Raw genomic sequence first — 21027 nt, 5'->3', positions numbered from 1 at the left:
AAAATATACATATGTATCCTTACACAGACATTTGTATACGTTCTTCTATACGCATTGGCAAAGTGTCTGGAAGAATATGAACCAAACTGTAAAGAGGTAGTTACCTCTGGATTACAGATAAGGAGGAGGGTTAGAGAAAGTGGAAAAAAATAACTCTTTATAAATGTTATGCTGTTTAAATTTATTCCACAAAAGTAATTCATAGCTTGGACTAAATTCTAAAAATATAGAAGTAGCCTAAGATAAGAAGATTCACCTAAAATGTCACCACACAGAAATAACCACAGTTGACATTTGGGTGAATATCTTCTGGAATCTAGACCTCTCACTGTGTATACATATATGCATATACACACAAACTCTCTTTTGTAACACCACCTTCCCTGGTCAACTCCTTCCCCTCCTCTTCTGCGGGCTTCATCTCCTTGCCTTATTTTAACACATTACAACGGCCCAAGGATTTTGTCCTGGCACCTGTCTCTACACACCGTGCCTAAGTGAACTCCATCAGTCTTATGTCCAGCCCTCTACCATAAGTCTTAGTCTCAAATAGCCAGTCCCCCACTTGCCAACTCCATTCCGATGCTGAAATCACACATCGAATATATGTTCCAAATTAGGCTTTTAATATCTATCCACAACCTCCCCTCCCCGCTACCAGCTAAACCAGACCTTTCCCTGTCTCATTAAGTGACACGAATCTGCCCCAGGTTGCTCAAACCCCAACCCTGGAAGTCGTCCTTCACCCTTCCCACTACACAATTTATCAGCAACCCTTCCTGCCCCCTCTCTGCTGCCCACATCATCCCATCCCCCACCCCAACACATACACAGAGGGCCTTAAAAGTCGTTCTTTACTATGACAGCGTTCACTGCCACTGGAAGAAAATCCTTCCACAGCCCATAATGTGACCGACCACCACACACAGCATACCCGCCCCCCAACCTCATCCTATACCATTCTGCCCTCACTCCTATTGTCTGGCCTTCACAGACTTTCTAGAACATATGAAGCTGCTTATGGCCTCGGACACTGGTCTTGGCCATTCCCTCTGAAATACCCTTCCCTGCTCTCCCACCCTTCAAGTTTTAGCTCAAATGTCACTTCCTTAGAGAGGTTTGACTAGATTCTCCTTTCACACCATCAGCCTCTGACATCACACATTTTTCCTTCTTGCCACTTACCACTAACATGAATTCTCATTTCTTTACTCTTCACTGTCTGTCTATCCTACTAAAGCATACTCTCTATGCGGTCAAGGACCTCTTGGGTATCGTTCCGGCCCCAGCATCGCAGACAGTACCTGTCACCTTATAGACTCAGCAGTTCAAGTGAATGAACACAGACAGCTAAAACATATTGTTCTATTCCAACTCTGCAGTTCTCAGGGGTCCCAGTGGGAGTGAAGCAAAATGAATCAGCCAGAGCATGAACGCACCACGGTGTGGCCCAAGCCAGCTTTATCATCGAAATTAAAACAAATGGAGTCATGTGGTATACGATGCTTGGGCAACAAGCTTTTACTTTCTACTCACTGTTAAATGTCTTCCCGAGTCAATTAATCTAACCTCATCATTCTTTTTAATGGCGATGTGACGTATGACGTAAATCCGTCAATCTATTTAACCAAGCTCTAGCTGGGCATTCAGGCAATTTCCAACATTTCCTTACTAGAATTGTTTGTAATACACACCACTGTACATATCTTTGCACCATCCAATTTAGTCTTTAAGATACTTTCCTAGAAGTGGAATTGCTGGGTTAAAAACCACAAAACACAACTTTAGACACTGGAGTTCTTAAATCACCCACTTCGATGACTCTCAAATAAAATGAAACAAAATACATGTGGTGCTTTTTTTTAAATAACACTATACTCTAAGATCCGTGGAATTGTATTCTTATGAACATGTATTTGGACATGGTCTACCTAGAGAATCTACGTTAGCCCTCTAAACTGAAGAAAATTTCAAGTTGGTAGTTGTATAAAAAGCCCCATTATTAAATACTGTGGGAATGAACAAAATATTCAAAGAACCCAACTGAGCTGTCTCTACAGTGACCGTATCCAAGAACGGAATAGTTGGTGGTGGTTCAACACATTCCGTATTTATTTACTCTGTGGGACTCACAACACTGCCAGAAAGCTTACAGAGTGGTAGCCCCATGAGCTGCTGGACCTTCCAGGGAAGCATTAGGACTCACAGTAACAATTCCACAGACATCTTCCTTTAAAAATCTCTCCAAATCAATCCCATCCTGTCTCCAAGCCCTCTCTGCCTTAATAACTGCTAAAAGGCAGCCATTATTACCCACATTCTCACCCAATGATGCCTATACCTCTCGTCTGCTCTAGCCTGCTCCCCAGTATCCTCAGCCTCTTCTTGAAAGAAGATGTCTCCCTGCCTCCTCCCTTTAACTAAAATGTGGCTGACTTCTGAGGGTACCACCTTCCCCAAATACACTGTCAATTGAAAGTTTGTCCCCCCCCCCCCGTTATCCTATTACTTCCTGGTCAGGTGGAGAGGAGGGTATTCTCCTCGCTCTGAACTGCCAAACACAGGAACTGCTCCCTCTCCTGCAGACACTTCTCTGCTGATGTTCATACCAACCATCTGAATTATTATCCGTCATCCTGGCCCCTCTGTTCACCTGGCCCTGGTTCCCGTCAGCCTTAGTAGCAACTAGAAACTCCGTCATGAAGGACCCATCTTCATGCTCTGGCTTCTCACTTCTTTCACCTCCTCACCACCTAGAGCATTTTTTTCAATTTCACCACAGCTATGCACGCCCAGATTTTTGTCATTACAGGCTTTCCGCCTCTGAAATCCTGATCCTCAATATTCCATTTTCTGACCACACTTTTCAAGCCTTTCTAAGCCATCTGCTCTCCTTCCCTCACTGTCCTAACTTTTGATTCCACTAAAACTGTCAATCCATTGACACCATCTATGGATGGAATGTCTGTGTCACCTCACCCCATTCAGTTGCTGAAATTCCGCCCCCCCTTCCCGCACCCATGTGATGTAGGAAGTAGAGCCTTGGGGAAGTAATCAGGATGAAATGAGGTCATGAGATGGAGCCCTCACAAGAGGGATTAGTGCTCTTAGAAGAGTCAGGAAAGGGCTTGCTTTCTTTGCTTTCCACCCTGTGAGAATTGACATCTTTATGTTACTGAGTCTCCCCATTGATTGGTCCTGAAATTAGTAATAATGCATTTAGAGTTTCTCCATTAAGCATAACAGTGGCTTTTGGATTGAGATCTATCATACTACAGAATTTCTGGTTATGACTATTTTATGTGGGTTTATGCAAATCTAAACACAGATGCAGAATTTTTTCAATGCCTTTTGAAATATATGGAGAGAAACAATTATTTCTCTCCCTAGATTGATTAGAAATTAGTGTGTTAATGGATTCCCTAATATCAAACCATCTTTGCATTGCTGGAATAAATCTCACTTGATCATAATGTATTATTCCTTTAATAAGCTGCAAAACGATGTTTGCCAATATTTTACTGCGAATTTTGGCTTAGTTATTTTGAGTGAGAGTGTTTCATGGTTCTCTGTGCAAATCTCCTTGGATTTTGGCATTGTAATGCAAGATGCATAAGAAGAATGTGGGGATTTTCATTCTTCTATGTGCCAGAATAGTACTAAAGTTACCCTTTAGTCCCATTTAGTCACCAGCACTGAGGTTATCCTTTGCTAAAGGACCAGAATTCCTCTCTGATACAATCTGAACCATACACATCTGCATGGTAGTTCATCAACTCTCTCTCCTCCCATGAATATCTCCCATCTATGCAGAAGTCCATTTTATTAAATTATATTTTCCTGGAAAATTGTTCATTCTTCCAAGTTCTCATCAAAACTTGGACATCCATAGACATATGAAAGTTAGCACATTAACAAATAAACTCTAGTTCCTGCTTCACCCACATATTCCTCCCACCCCCAGGTCTTCCCCTTATCTCCCTAACTGGCAGCACCATCCATCCAACTGCTAGAAGACAGAAACCCAGGAGTCATCCTTACTTCTCCTTCCTTCACCCATTACTTCCACTTGTCAGTGATTTATTAATTCTGGCCCCCAAAATGTACCTGGAATGTCCCCATTTTTCACCATCTCCAAAGCCCTCCATCCAGTTAGGTTCCCCTTATCGGTTTGTCACTTCTCCAGTCAATTCTCAATATGGCAGTTAGGATGATTTTCTTAAACTATGCATCGGATCACACTATCCTGACCCCCAATGCATTTGCTCAGAACCCACCCATATTTTCCTTCACCTGTGGTATAAAATTCAAACTCCTCGATATGCTCAGTGAGGCCTTTCCCTGAGAGTCAGTCATGGTCCCAGCTTCATGTCAAGAAACTGTCCTCTCCAACACCACTCTGAGCTAAGAACTTTCAATTTTCAAACATGCCATGTTGTCCCCTCCCCGATCCTATTGTTTTAAACCGTTCCTAAGTCTGGTTCCTTCCTATGCTTGAAACTCCATCTTAAATGTCGCTTCCTCAGAGAGACCTTTGATGACCATCCTACCTGAAAATCATACTTCACACCATCGCTCTCCGCCAAAACACCCCTTGTCGGTAGCCCTCAAACCCTCAAGCAAACTTGTGATTATTTTATTGCTTCACTTGTCATTTTCTGTCTTCCTTCAAGGACTTTATTTTTATTATGGTGGCAGGAACAAGTCCCTGTGTTAACCCTCATATCTCCATGTTTAGCATGGGGCCCATAGCAGAGCAAGAACTCAATGATAAATATTTACCGACTGAAAAGACCAGATCCAAAAGGATAATTTCTAGGATGGGAGCTATTGTAAAAGAGGAGAAAACTTCGTGGAACATGGACAAAGTGTGAGCGTATCTTTTAGTGCCTACTTCCTCTGCCCCAATTTCATCAAAGTAAACTCTTGCACCCACCTCAAGCATGCAGTAGTAACACTGGGCTTTGGCTTTCCTCATGAAGGCTTATCTGGATTAAGCCTGGAAGAAATTAGTTCATCTCATTACATTTACATTAGACAATTTAAAAGTAAGAATATACAGATATGTACATACATACACCATAGAGCTATTTCACAGATCATTGCATTACTAGATGTTACCTGAGGAGGGTCAATACCCAATCAGAATATTAACCTAAGCAATTAACATTTTCACTTGATTCTACTTCATGCATTTTATCTGTCAATGCTACTAGCCTACGACATAGGTAGAGGTATTTCATGACAACCATTCAAAGTATTGAATCCCTTCCTGATGCCCCGGTTGGTTAGATAGATTAGATAGATAAATAAGTTTAACTAAAATTAAATAAAATAAAAAAACATATTGAATCCCTATCTCCTTGCAGCACTGTGCTTGGGCTAAAATAATCTAGTCTGAGGAATGTTCTTCTTATTCCCTAGCAGAATATGTAAAGCCATCACTGATGTGCAAACACGCCAAAAGGACACTGGGTACCAACCAGATCCAGATACTGGATCTCAACCAAGCTCATTAGCCTAAGTCTCATAGACACTTCCAGCCTGGTGCCCAGTACGCACGCAGCACGAGCTACAAGCACCATCATCTGCAAGCCACAGTGAGGTCTCCTTAGGTGTCTGAAAGAGGAGAGCAAAGGCAAAACCCATGGAGATGTATATTTTGGAGGAAATTTTGTTCTTTGAGGTATTCTAAATTCACACAAGGGGCCTGTTATCAGGAGATGAAAGCAAATAGTAATTAATATCCTACAATGTAATCCATATGAACTGAAGAGACAGTTATCTAAAATCTGGGGTTTAGTCAAAATAATTCTCCATTTCAGAAGACTAGGGGGTATAATCTTCCCTAATTCCTAATATAGCATGGATTTATATCAGCAGCTCTTGTGTAAACCTTCAGGACCCTTAAGTGACCCCTTTTCTTAGAGACCCCTAAGCTTCCAGAGGTTCTGTGAATCCAAAACTATTTTGGTAATAATGGTAAGTAACACTAAGACTTCATTTGCTTTTTTCATTCTTACTCTCACACATACACAGTGGAGTTTTCCATTACATGATGTGTGATATCACAACAGATGGAATTCAGAAGCAGACAGGACAAAGCAGCTACCTTCTGGGAAGCCTGACATTAAAGAGATTTGCAAAAACAAAACAATGCTACACATCTCACATGTTTGTTTTGAAAAGTCTGGTTATTTTTCATAAAAATCTGTTACTTATATCAATATGTAAACTTTTTTTTTTCATTAGTCGTTTTTTTATAAACCAGTCTTTTGAATATGTTCAGCCATGAGTGCAAAAGACTCATTATCATCTGAATTGTGACCTCCATATATGGTGACAAGCTTTTTAGAGAGAGAGAACCCAGAACAAACCCATACCAGTAAAACAAAAACTACCAAAAAAACCCTCCCAAACAATAAATATAAAATAAATATATGCACATACGTTAACATAAAATATGTTATTCGAAATTATCCTGAGTTATTTACTTCTTTGCGTCATAAATTCTATTTTTTTAAATTGTTTTCACATTTTTAAAACTATAGTTGCCACACAATGTTACATTAGTTTCAGGTGTACAACATGGTGGATTTAATAACTCTGCATAGCTCACCACAGTGCAGCTACCATCTGTCACCACACAACGCTATTACACGCCATGGACTACATTTCCTATGTTTCACCTTTCATCCCTGTGACTTATTCATTCCATAACCAGAAGCCTGTACCTCGCACTCCCCTTCACACATTTTAGTCATTCCCCCATACCTCTACCCTCTGACGACCACCAGTTTCTTGTCTGTACTTAAGAGTCTTTGGGATTTATTTTCTAGATTCCACATACAAGTGAAATCATATGGTATTTGTCTTTCTCTGTCTGGCTTCTCTTAGAATACCCTCTAGGTCCATCCATGTTCTCACAAATGGGAGATATCATTCTTCTCATGGCCGAGTAATATTCTGGTGGGTGTGTGTATTCTGGGGGATATATATATCCCTCATATTTATCCATTCACCTACTGATGGACAGAGGGCTGCTTCCATATCTCGGCTATTGTAAATAATACTGCAATAAACATAGGGGAGTGTGTATCCTTTTGAATTTGTGTTTTTGTTTTCATTACATATCCAGCAGCAGAATTTCTGGATCATATGTAGTTCTATTTTTAATTTTTTTGAGGAACCTCCACACTGTTTTCCACAGTGGCTGAACCAGTAGACATTCCTACCAACAGTGCACGAGGGTGCCTTTTTTTGCCCCCGCATCCTCGCTAACACCTGTTTTTTGCTTTGTGATACTACCCATTTTGACAGGTGTAAGGTGATATCTCATTGGATTTAGAATTGCATTTCTCTAATAATTAGTGATGTTAAACATCTTTTCATGTCTGTTGGCCATCTGGATGTTTTCTTTGGAAAAATGTCTATTCCGGTCCTCTGCCTATATCTTAATTGGAGTATTTGGTTTTTTGGTGTGGAGTTGTAGAAGTTCTTCATATATTTTGGTGCACATTAACCCTTTATAAGATATGTCATTTACAAATATCTTCTCCCATTCAGTAGGCTGCCTTACATTATGTTGATGGGTTCTTTTGCTGTGCCCAAACTTCATATCTTGGTGTAGTCCCAATAGTTTATTTTTGCTTTTGTTTCCCTTGCCTGAGGAGACACAGGGTGATGTCCAAGAGATTACTGCCTGTGTTTTCTTTCAGGAGTTTTATGGTTTCAGGTGCCACATTTATTTAGGTCTTTAAACCATTTTGAATTTTTTGTGTGTATGGTGTAATAATGTGGTCTAGTTTTCCCAGCAGTCTTTTCCCTATTGTATAGTCTTGCCTTCTTTGTCATATGAAATAACTGACCACACAAGCATGGATTTCTGGGCTCTCTCTATTCTGTTCCATTGATCTATGTGTCTTTGTGCCAGTACCGTACTGTTTTGAATACTACCATTTTGTAGTATAGTTTGAAACTGGGATTGTCATACCTCCATCTTTGTTCTTTCTCAAGACTGCTTTTGCTATTCAGGGTCTTTTTTGTTTCCATATAAATTTTAGAATTATGTGTTCTAGTTCCATGAAAAATGTTTTTGGTATTCTGATAAGGAATCTATTGAATCTGTAAGTTGTTTTGAGTCGGGACATTTTAACAATGCTAATTCTTTCAATCCATGAGCATGTATATCTTTCCACCTGTTTTTGTCTTCAATTTTTTTCAACGTTTTATAGTTTTCAGAGTACAGGTCTTTCACTTCCTTGGTTAAGTTTAATCCTAGGTCTTAATTCTTTGTGATGTAATTGTAAATGAGATTGTTTTCTTAATTTATCCTTCTGCTACTTCATTATTAGTGTATATAAATGTAACAGATTTCTGTATATTAATTTTATATTCTGCAATTTTACTGAATTCTTTAATAGGTTCTAATAGTTTTTTGGTGGAATCTTTAGGATTTTCTGGATATAGTATCATGTCATCTGCAAATAGTAACAATTCTACTTTTTCCTCACCAGTTTGGGTACCTTTTACTTCTTTTTCTGATTGCTGTGTAAGACTCCCATAACTGTGTTGAATAAAAGCGGTGAGTGTGGACACCCTTGTCTTGTTCCTGATCTTAGAGAAAACGTTCTCAGTTTTTTACCATTATGATGTTAGCTGTGGGTTTATCATATATGGCCTTTATTATGTTGAGATATGTTCCCTCTAAAACCACTCCATTGAGAGTGTTTTTTAAGATTTTTATTTATGTATTTGACAGAGAGAGAGAGAGAGACAGCCAGTGAGAGAGGGAACACAGGCAGGGGGATGGGAGAGGAAGAAGCAGGCTCATAGCGGAGGAGCCTGATGCGGGGCTCGATCCCAGGACTCTGGGATCACGCCCTGAGCCGAAGGCAGACACTTAACGACTGAGCCACCCAGGTGCCCCCACTGAGAGTTTTTAATCGGTAATGGAATTGAATTTTGTCAAATGCTTTTTCTGTATCTACTGAGATGATCATACGATTTTTCATCCTTCATTTTATAAATGTAGTGTATCCTGTTGATTAATTTGTGCATATGGAACCATCCTTGAACCCCTAGAGTAAATCCCACTTGATCTTGGTGAATGATCCTTTTAATGTTCTGTTGAATGCAGTTTACTAATATTTTGTTGAGGGTTTTTTCATCTGCATTCATCAGGGATATCAGCCTATAGTTCTCTTTTTTGGTAATGTCTTCGTCTGGTTTTTGTATCACAGTAATGCTGGCCTTATAGAATGTATTCAGAAGCTTTCCTTTCTCTTCTCTTTTTTGAAAAAGTTTCAGAGCAATAGGTATTAAATCTTTTAAAAATGTTAGAAGGCACCTGTAAATCCATTTGGTCCTGGACTTCTGCCTGTTGTCGTTGTTTTAACATACAGTGTTATATTCATTTCAGGTGTACAACATAATGACTCAACAATTTAACATATATTACTCAATGCTTATCAAGATAAGTGCACTTTTTTTTGAGATAGAGAGAGAGTTTGAGGGGGGATGTGGTGGGGCAGAGAGAGAGGGGGAGAGAATCGTAAGCAAACTTCGTGCTGAGCATCAAGCCCAACGCAGGGCTCAATCTCATGACCCAGAGATCACGACCTGAGCTGAAATCGAAAGCTGGACACTTAACCCACCGAGCCACCCAGGCACCCCAATATGAGTGTACTTTTAAACCCCTTCGCCTATTTCACCCATCCCCTCCACCTACCTCCCCTCTGGTAACCATCGTTTTATTCTCTATAGTTAAGAGTCCGTTTCTTGGTCTCTTGTTTTTCCCCTTTGTTTATTTGTTTTGTTTCTTAAATTCCACATATGAGGAAAATCATATGGTATTTGTCTTTCCCTGACTGCCTTATTAAAATCATATGGTATTTGTCTTTCTCTGACTGCCTTATTTTGCTTGCGGTATACTCCCTAGATCTATCCACGTTGTTGTAAATGGCAAGGTTTCATTCTTTTTTATGGTTGAATAATAATCCATTGTTTACATATACCACACCTTCTTTATTCATCTATCGATGAACACTTAGGTTGCTTCCATAAAATGGCTATTGTAAATAACGTGGCGATAAACATAGGGGTGCATGTATCCCTTTGAATCTGTTTTTGTATTCTTTGGGCAGATGCTCAGTAATGCAATTACTTGATCATAGGGCAGTTCTATTTTTAGGTTTTTGAGAAACCTCCATATTGTCTTCCACAGTGGCTATGCCAGTTTGCATTCTCACCAACAGTGCAAGAGGGTTTCTATCTCTCCAAATCCTCACCAATATTTGTTGTTTCTTGTGTTTTTGATTTTGGTCATTCTGACAGGTGTGAGGTGATATCTCATTGTAGTTTTGAGTTTTGAAATGCAAATGATTTGCATTTCCCTAAGGATGAATGATATTAAGCATCTTTTCATGTATCTACTGGCCATCTGTATGTCCTCTTCGGAAGAATGTCTATTCATGTGTCTTCTGCCCATTTTTAAACTGGATTATTTGTTTTGGGCATTGAGTTGTGTAAGTTCTTCATATATTTTGGACATTAACCCTTTATCAGATATGTCATTTGCAAATATCTTCTGCCATTCAGTAGGTTATGTTTTAGTTTTGTTGGTTGTTTCCTTCACTGGGCAAAAGGTTTTTATCCTGATGAAGTCCCAATAGTTTTTGTTTTTTTTTATTTTGTTTCCCTTGTTTCAGGAGACATAGAAAGATGTTATGACTGATGTCAGAGAAATTGCTGCCTGTGCTCTTTTCTAGCGTTTTTATGGTTTCAGGTCTTACATTTAGATCCTTAATCCATTTTCAGTTTATTTTTGTGTTTGATATAAGAAAGTGGTCCAGTTTCATTCTTTTGCATGTAGCTGTCCAGTTTGCCCAACACCATTTGTTGAAGACATGTCTTTTTCACTGCATATTCCTGCTTCCTTTGTCAAAGATTAATTGACCATATAATTGTGCATTACCCGGATTCCAAAACTAGAAAAAGACATGACAAAAAAAAAAGAACTACAGGCCAATCTCTCTGATGAATATAGATACAACTCCTCAACTAAATATTAGCTAACATAATCCAACAATACATTTTTAAAAAAGCATTCATCGTGATCAGGTGAGATTTATTCCTGGGATGCAATGGTGGTTTAATATTTGCAAATCAATCACTGTGATACATCACATCAATAAGAGAAAGGATAAAAACCATACGATCAGTAGATGCAAAAAAAGTATCTGACAAAGTACAACATCCATTTATGATAAAAACAAAGTGAGATTAGAGGGAACATACCTCAACATAATAAAGGACTTTTATGAAAAACCCACAGCTAACATCATACTCAATGGGGAAGAACTGAAGGTTTTTCTCCCTAAGATCAGGACCAAGACAAGGATGTCCACTCACCATTATTATTTAACATAGTACTGGAAGTCCTAGCCACAGTAACCAGACAAGAGAAAGGAATAAAAGGCATCCAAATTGGTGAGGAAGAAGTGAAACTTTTACTATTTGCAGATGACATGATACTATATATAGAAAACTCCAAAGACTCCACAAAAAACTACTAGAACTGATAAATTCAGCTAAGTTGCAGGATACAAAATTAATGTACAGAAATCTGTTGCATTTCTATACACTAATAATGAAGAAGCAGAAAGAGAAATTAAGAGAACAATCCATTCACAATTGCACCCAAAATAATAATACCTACAAACAAACTAACTAGAGAGGTGTAAGATCTGTACCCTGAAAACTATAAAACACTGATGAAAGAAATCAAAGATGATACAAACAGACATTCTATGTTTATGGGTTAGAAGAACAAATATTGTTAAAATGTCTATACGACCCAAAGCAATCTACAGATTTAATGCAATTCCTACCAAAACACCAACAGCATTTTTCACAGAACTGGAACAAGCAATCTTAAAATTTGTATGGATTTGCAAAAGGCCCTAAATAGCCTAGGCAGTCTTGAAAAAGAAAAACAAAACTGGAGGCATCACAATTCTAGACTTCAAGTTACATTACAAAGCTGTAGTCATCAAAAGAGTATGGGTTTACTTACCAATTCAAGCTTGTCACTATAATTCAATTTCATTACTAGTAATTGGTCTGTTCACTATTTCTTTCTGATTCACTCTCGGAAGATTTTAATTTTCTAGGAATTAATCCATTTATTCTAGATTGTTCAGTTTGTTGGCATATTTCATTTTAAAATAAATATATATTTAAATCTCAGTCTCGATTTTTAATATGGAAAATATTCACAGATATAACCCATGAAACAAAAGCTCTTTGGGGAAACTTAATAAATTTTCAAAGTGTTAAGAGGTCCTAATTCCAAGAAGTTTGAGAGCCTTTCACAACCAACCAGGAGCATTCAGTGAAGAGGTTACGAAAGGATATCTCCTTTAATCATTTGTTGAAAGAGTTTTGGAGAATCTACTTACCTACTCTCATTATTATTAATTGTGTTAACTGGAGTAACAGAAGGATGGATAACTCAAATTTTAAACTTTCTGTTGTTTCAAATGTATGGTGTGATCAGAATAATAGCCTTCTGAAAACTATTTGACCTAGATTTCTGTGAAAGAAGTGGATTCTGAACTGGTAGATAAAACTTTAGGCCACTACAGATTTCTATAAGGATTTTTTTTCATTGTTCAAGCAGAAACAAACAAAACAAAACAAAAAACACTAGAATTTCTCCCAGAGCAGAAGCAGAGGAGTGAACAGCTCTATTCTCCATTTCCCCATTCCCTACACTCCAGAGAATCAGACCGTATTCTACACAAAGGGAAGCAACAGCCTCAGGATGTACACTGAGTAATCCCACTGAAAGGAATGTGTAGCAGGATAAATTCATTGGCTGTTTTACACACACACACACACACACACACACACACACACAGAATATATTTTACAAGACCACAATTCAGGATATATCTAAATATTTTTCTCAGTATACTCATTTTAATTTTTTGAAATATTGCTGAAAAATAAGACAGTTTGGATCAAAAACATGGATGGTTGTATGATTCTGATTATGCTTTTCAAAATTTATACGTCTACACTGATACCCTACACCACACTCTTTGCTCAGGGAGTGCCACGAAAGTAATTGGTTTGAAAAGACAGTAGCTTCGTAGCTACTTACATGCGGTTTTACCAACATCAATCACTCATACTATAGCTAAAGCACGACTCTTATCCTTCAACTAAGATAATTCTAGAAAGAATACTTTGAAAAAAATACCTCAGCACTTGCAGATCACAGAATGATTTCAAATCATCAGACTGTTTTCCCCAAAATTCCTAAAATTGAACAGAAGTTTTAAGTAGTTAGCCGTTACTCTTCTCTGAACAGATCCCCTTAAGTCATAGAGAATATTCCAAACGGGGCAGGAGGGTATACTTACAAGAACATCCTTCTCAAGGTGTTTCAGATCCTGAATACCCTTCTCAAGATTGCTCAGCTCTTGAAGAACAAAACTGTGAAACTGCTCCAGTTTATTCAGTCTGATCAATGTAAAAAGCAACAGATTTCATTGGGATTGCTTGACTGTAACAAAAGGCAATCCTCTTATTACAAGGATACTTCTTATTCTTCTCTAGACTTTCATTTTTTTAATTTAAATTCAAGTTAGTTAACATATAGAGTATTATTAGTTTCAGGGGTAGAATTTAGTGATTCATCACTTGCATGTAACACCCAGTGTTCATTACAAGTGCCCACCTTAACGCTCATCACCCAAGTACCCCAACCCCCAACACCCCTCCCTTCCAGCAACCCCCCGTTTGTTTCCTGTAGTTAAGGATCTCTTATGGTTTTCCTCCTTCTCTATTTTTATATTAGTTTTCCTTCCCTTCCCCTATGTTCAACTGTTTTTTTTTTTCTTAAATTCCACATGAATAAAATCCTATGGTATTTGTCTTTCTCTGATTTATTTCGGTTAGCACAATATCCTCTAGTTCCACCCACATCATTGCAAATAGCAAGATTTCATTCTTTTTGATGGCTGAGTAATGTGTGTGTGTGTGTGTGTGTGTGTATCACATCTTTATCCATTCATCAGTCAATGGACATCTGAGCTCTGTCCATGGCTTGGCTATTGTGGACACTGCTGCTATAAACATTGGGATGCAGGTGTCCCTTTGGATCACTACATTTGTATATTTGGGGTAAATGCCCAGTAGTGCAATCGTTGGATCGTAGGGTAGCTCTATTTTTAACTTTTTGAAGAACCTCCATACTGTGTTCCAGAATGGCTGCACCAGTTTGCATTCCCACCAACAGTGTAAGAGGGTTCCCCTTTCTCCACATCCTCACCAACTTTTGTTTTAAGAACACCGATCTCTTCTTCCCTCCCCTCACTGCATGACCATCCTCAACCCCTGAAACTATGACAACTCTGATTCAGGCTCTTAACAGAAGTCTGGAAGAAGCTGGTATTTCAAAATTACACTTAGAGCAAAGGAGAGAAGACTCCAGGGAAAAGGACATGGAGGCCAGACCTGGCCTAGAAGCCATTATCCCACCAATCATGGCTCCCCATCACTTCCGACCTTCCACTTGCTCCCCTCTCTCTTGCCTTAAGCTGGTCCTGAAAGCTGAAACTGGCTAATCAGCTCTGTCCTCCTCTTCATGTTGGTTCTCAAGTTTCCAACATTTGCTCTTCTGTGTCTTCTGTGCTCAACTAACCACACAAGCTGCTTAGTTGCTTGCTTACTGTCTGCCTTCTCCATCAAGGCTGAAAGTTCTACAGAGGCAAGAAGCTCCCAAAGCAGGTCACTGCTCTCCTGAACTTAGCACAGGACCTGGCATCTAGTGCTGCTCAGTGTGCATTTGCTGAATGAAAAATGGATGAATACATAACCTGTACAAGATAATGGAAGTTCTATAAGTCCAAAGTCCTTCATGGGCCTGTTTTGAGAATCAAATGACATTGCATGTATAAAAGTTTGAAAAAAATCATAAATCCCTATTCAGATATTTTCTGCCCTAAGAAACTTCCTCCTTTAGTTAAACTAACCAACCTGCCATTGTTTTCTTCCCTTCCTTCATCGACAGGCCATTCACTTCGACAACGAACAATCTCTATAGGCACCTTCCCCATACCATTCAAATCTTTGTTTCCAAAACCTCACTACAGAAGCACTTCTGTTGTAATGGTTCTGGATTAACTCTAATCACTGCAGAACCCCATCTCCACTCACCTTTCCTAGCCTCCACATCTCATGGTCATCAGAGCGTGTTTGCATATGTGTGCGTGTGTACACGTGAGTGCATAGCACTTTTTATTGTGGCTATATATATAAAACATAAAATTTACTTTTGTGAAAGATTTTATTTGTTTCTTTGACAGAGATAGAGACAGCCAGCGAGAGAGGGAACACAAGCAGGGGGAGTGGGAGAGGAAGAAGCAGGCTCAGAGCGGAGGAGCCTGATGTGGGGCTCGATCCCATAACGCCGGGATCACGCCCTGAACCGAAGGCAGACGCTTAACCGCTGTGCCACACAGGCACCCCGTAAAATCTACCCTTATAACCACTTTTATGTGTACAATTCAGTGGCATTAAGTATATTCACAATGTCGTGCAACCATCACCACCATCCACTTCCTGAACTTTTCCGTCATCCAAGCAGAAACTCCATACTGATTAAACAATGACTTCTTATTTACCACTCCCTCAGCCTCTGGTGATCTTTATTCTACTTTCCTTCTCTATGAATTTGCCTCTTCTAAGTACCTCATATAAATGAAATCATGCAATACTTGACCTTTTGCATCTGGCCTATTTCATTTTGCATAACGTCCTCGAAGTTCATCTGTGATGTAGCATGTGTCAATTTCATTCCTTAAGGCTGAATACAATTTCACTGCACAAGTATGACACATAGCACTTACCCAGCATTTTTACATATATATCCACGCTTGCTCAGTCTTCATAATTAGATTATAAATTTTTAAAAAATAGTGTTTTAGGATCATATCATGGTAGACCATGAAGAGGCTTAAGGAAGGCCTTACCCCATCATCTTATGAATGAAGAACTAGAAACTAGAAACTAAACCGGTTAGGTGATTATCAAACCTCACATCTGCTCAACCTTCAGGTGTGACCAGCACAGTGGTCACAAATGTGTGTGAGCGATCACTTTTTTATGACCTTGTTTCAAAACCCCACACTTAAGGAGCCGAGATGCCCTGCAACAGATGACTGGATTAAGAAGTTGTGGTCCATATATACAATGGAATATTACTCAGCAATCAGAAAGAATGAGTTCTCAACATTTGCTACAACATGGACGGCACTGGAGGAGATAATGCTTAGTGAAATAAGTCAAGCAGAGAAAGAAAACTATCATATGATTTCTCTCATCTATGGAACATAAGAACTAGAATGATCAGTAGGGGAAGAAAGGGATAAAGAAAGGGGGGGTAATCAGAAGGGGGAATGAAACATGAGAGACTATGGACTATGAGAAACAAACTGAGGGCTACAGAGGGGAGGGGGGTGGGGGAATGGGATAGACCGGTGATGGGTAGTAAGGAGGGCACGTATTGCATGGTGCACTGGGTGTTATACAGAACTAATGAATCATCGAGCCTTACATCGGAAACCGGGGATGTACTGTATGGTGACTAACATAATATAATAAAAAATCATTATTAATAAAAAAAAAAAAAACCCACACTTACCTGCATCGATGTATGTGGGTTAGAAGTTGGATTAGGCAATCTGGTGCTTGCTTTGCCTCTTTTGAATAAAGTGGACTCCCTTTGTACCTAAGCTAAACCACAACAACAATAACAAACGATCACATTTGAATTAACCAGATCTATATAAATGGAGTTTAGGCTTTGTGTAAAAAAGATGCTGCCAGCACACTATATTCATAACAGACATTACTGCTAAACAACCGTAAGGAGACACCATGCTACACACTTTCTATGTATTACCTTGGGCTCAATACCAATAAAGAACAAGACGCTAAAATAGGAAAACTTATATTCATTCTATCAAAATACATACTGAATATTACGAACAAATTTCCATTAGAAACTAGTTTACGTGGGTATTGCCAAAAATATGATAAGACCTTGGAGATTTTCTAAATTAGTTAAATGAACATGTCAGGGTAAGATACTTTTCTCAAATGTGCTAATAAATAACTCTTTTGAGATTTATAAACAATAGGACATAAAAGAAGGGAACCGAAAAGCTTCCGAAGTTCATCTTGCAGACAAGATTTTGGGACAGCCCACATGTGCACTGCTCAGCTCTACTCAGATTCGCCACCACTCAGCTGACCATCTACCCAAAGCCCATGTCCATCTTTGTCCTGGACACCTCTCTCATCCACATGGTCCCCCTCTCTTCCCTGCCTGTTGTTATGACCAAATCATTGCTTCCTGGTATTTCCCTTGTCTTAGAATGGTCTCAACGAAACCAAAGCATGAGTCTGATTTCCATATAGATCCATCCTGTCCTACTGTAGCAAGTGGACATGGAACAGCTGCCTTATAATACAAACCACAATTCACAAAGGCACTGCAATCAGCGACCGTAGCTAAAGCGAATATTCCTCCCCCAAAGCCTCAGGAGCACCCTCATATATGAAGGATAACAACTGCTTTGATGAATAATATGAACTCATTACTTTAAACCCATAACAAGCCAGCTCTTCATTTTTCGTGAACCATTACCTCAGATTTTCTTTCCAGTTCTCTAGTGAAGTTTTCGAGGGCTGTGATAACAGCAGAACTCTTCGAATTCTCTGGCACAGCTGCTAGGGACAGAGTAGAAATGCCTTCTGAACAATAAATACAGAACATGAAGTAAAACGAACACAGGGCTCAAAGTAGACGTGCTCAGTCCATCCGCTGCCCTGAGGACGGAGAGTCAGTCGAGGCACAGATACACTCCACAGACACCTCGGGGGTGCCTGATTCTGGCTGACAACGCCAGCCTGAACTGAGAGTCATGGTGGGCACTTCCGGCTGCTTCCCATCAAACTCGGTCCCTGGCAAGTGCTCATTTCATCCAAACATTCCCAGCACTTTAAATTGGGGCAGCTGCTATTACGTCTAAGAAGCAGGCTGAAGGAGGTGTTGTAAGAGGTTTTAAGGAGGGCATGACAGGTAAGACATTTCTACGCTGGCACGACGGCTCTGGGTGCCCCGAGTTTTAGGAGGGCTCTGGCACTATTCTAAGGGATTTGCAGGTATTGACTCGCATAATCCTCACAAAAACCATGTCAAGCAGGCACTGTTGTTGTGTATATTGAACAGAGGGATCAAATAACTCGCTCAAGCTCACACCAGCAGCTCCAGGATTGGAACGCAGGCCGACTGGTTCTTAATCGCCAACCTCTGGTACCTCTGAGCCTCCAAATTTGCCCTCCTGGAGCCTTTGGATTTGAAAGAGAGCGGCATCACTTATGCAGACGGCCAACCCCACATAGACAAATATTTTGGATCATCCCCTTCCTTGGTATAGAGTAGATATTTCTAATAAAACCTTAGTTAATAACTATCAATTAAAGCGGAGACCTACACATTTAAGATCCTTAGGCCCTGAAAATTGCTGTAAAGAAGAGTGAAGAGGCAGAAATCCAAATGCTAGAAAGGACATGGTGCTTGTTTGCTTTTATCTATACTTTGTACAACAATTTACTTGGCTTTGAAAGGACAAAATGCTTAGTTTTTAGGGTTCTGCAGCGACTTTGATCTTCAAACTGTACCCCCCTTATAGTGCATGCTGGTACATTCGGTGCTTACAAATCTGTCACACTCTTGCTTGACTGGCTGGGCGCATGTTACCTGCTAAGTCTGTCTCTTCTGTCACCGAGGCAAGGGATTCTGGCGCATCACCTTCCTCCAATTTTGACTGTTTTGACTTAGCAAAACTGCCATCTGATATGTCTAAAAGCAAGCACAGCACATTAATAACCACACACATGTTCCTTTTGTCCCAATTTTATCTTGTCTTCTTTTCACCAGTTAATATGTAACTTTGATGAGCGGCAAACAAAACTTGCTCCCTGTTGCTAATTACTTATTAGTTGACACGCTAAGAACAGTGCAAGCATCAAAGCACTAAGTCTATTGATGCCTGAAAGAGGACACATGGGAACAGGCACCCCTTTGATGAACTCTGTAACATCTATGAACGATCTGCTTAGCAAAGTACAGACTAACTCAAAACAGTAGTGGATATAGCATCAAAAACACTGCCAGGGCTCAGGCCAAATGGCAAGGTAGGATGGTATCTGAGCAGATGGGCCTTCAGAAGCTCATCAGATCAACCTGCGAAGTGCGTCTCCTGCTGGCGACACTGGAGCTGGGCTGCCTCATAAATGAGGTCACCTTGGCTCCTCACTAGCTAAAGTGACTTGGATGAGACCTTCAGTTTATGAGATTTAAATATAGATCCTCTTTCCATTTGGCATTTACTAAACATTTTCTACCGGTGTTCACTTTTATCCCAAACATGTCCTTGTTCATTCTGAACCCTCCCAATCTTAACAATGGTACCACCACTGTCAGTAGAGCCCTAGAATTAGGCCCAACTCCTGCTTTTCCTTACCATCCACCTCCCTTCCATCATCAAGGCCAAGGACCTGCATACAGAATGAATCCACCCCTCTTTCTGCATTCCCACACCATGACCCTGTCCAAGGCCGTCCTCCTTGGAGGACCTTATTAGTCCCATGACTTCAACTGTGTTACCTCCCAAATTTCTCTCTTCTGTGAGCTCCATTAAGCAGATTTGTGTTTCCAACTGCTTAGTCAACAACTCCATCTCAAAATCCACTCTATTCTATCCTAACCTCTTTCTTCCCTACCATACACTTAGTGCCTACATACACACTTAGCTGTGAAGTTATCTGGCTTTGCCCTTTCTCCTCACATATCTTGCCAGTCATTACTGATTTTTCCCTCCAAAGGGGAAAAAACACAAATTCATTACTCAGCAGATATTTGAATGTTACTATGTACAGATATTTGAATGAGCTGTACCATATGGTGGAATGCTAGGGAAGCAAAGAGACGAGTTTCTCTTTCTGCACTCAGCTTCTCTACCTCATCTTCCTGGGGTATCTTGGAAACCTCAGGCATGTTCTCATCTCAAGGCCTTTGCTCTTGCTGCTCCTCTGACGTGAATCCTTTCCCCCATAGATCTGCATTAAGGTTTCCTCTGTCCAATGAACATGAAATTTCAGTACAACCCCCAACTTTTAAATCTCTTTCTATGCTTTTTTCTCTAGCCTTTATTACAATATAACATACTACATGTTTTACTTCTCTTGTATATTATTTGCCCCCCCCCACCCCCAACTGGAAGATAAACTCCAGCAAAGGCTGACATTTTGTCTGTTTTATTCATCAGAAAATCTAACCCTAGGAAAGTGCCTGGTCCACAGTAGATACTCAGTAGATGTTCATTGAATGAATAAATGAATACTACAAAATACCTAAATTCCTATGAAAAAAGAAAAATAAGATACCTTAGGGGTTCCTAAAATGGCAACACAGGAAGACCCTGAACTCACCTCCTTCACAGACACACACATTTACAGAGCAATTGAAGAATGGAAGGCTGACTAAACAGCTTCTGCACAACAAAAGATAGAGAGACCACATAAAGGACAGAAAGAGAGAGGGAGACATGGTAATGAAGGAGCCCCCATCCCCCACATGGTGAACTGCAGTGGGGAGGGATAGTAGTAAGAGATGGGGACCAGATTCATCTGCCCTGGGGCATAAAATAAAAGCTGTGGTTTAAAAGGGCAATTAGAATAAAGATCTAGCCTTAGGACCCTGCTAAACAGTAGGGGAGTTGCTGGAACTCACTCTGGATCAGCGGGTCTGATGAGTGCCATGGTTTATGTTCACCCTCTACCTTGATAGCACAGCGGGAAGCAGGGTTGGGCTGCCAGACCTCTACACCAGTCCCAGCCATCCCATCAAGGTGGTGCCAGTGCAGCACATACCAGGACACCCCTGGT

The 21027-nt window shown here is 40.0% G+C and overlaps 1 protein-coding gene across 3 annotated transcripts in view; it reads right to left on the bottom strand.

The window, feature by feature from the left end:
* SYCP2L (synaptonemal complex protein 2 like) overlaps positions 1–21027 on the bottom strand; it is a 147764-nt gene that overhangs the window by 2918 nt on the left and 123819 nt on the right. For 2 of the 3 annotated variants that reach the window (XM_026511485.4, XM_057305083.1), the window contains 6 exons: positions 18839–18940; positions 17723–17805; positions 16715–16806; positions 13431–13530; positions 13268–13326; positions 4937–4999 (listed from right to left, as the gene is read on the bottom strand). In XM_026511485.4, the coding sequence (XP_026367270.3) occupies positions 4975–4999; positions 13268–13326; positions 13431–13530; positions 16715–16806; positions 17723–17805; positions 18839–18940 (461 nt within the window). In that variant the 3' untranslated portion in view covers positions 4937–4974. The remainder of the gene's footprint in view (positions 1–4936; positions 5000–13267; positions 13327–13430; positions 13531–16714; positions 16807–17722; positions 17806–18838; positions 18941–21027) is intronic. The other variant, XM_057305082.1, reaches the window with a different exon arrangement.

Source organism: Ursus arctos, unplaced genomic scaffold (genome assembly GCF_023065955.2).
Source record: "Ursus arctos isolate Adak ecotype North America unplaced genomic scaffold, UrsArc2.0 scaffold_31, whole genome shotgun sequence".
Classification (NCBI taxonomy): domain Eukaryota; kingdom Metazoa; phylum Chordata; class Mammalia; order Carnivora; family Ursidae; genus Ursus; species Ursus arctos.
Note: the sequence above shows the minus strand (reverse complement) of the source record. Positions and strands in the feature narration are given on the sequence as shown.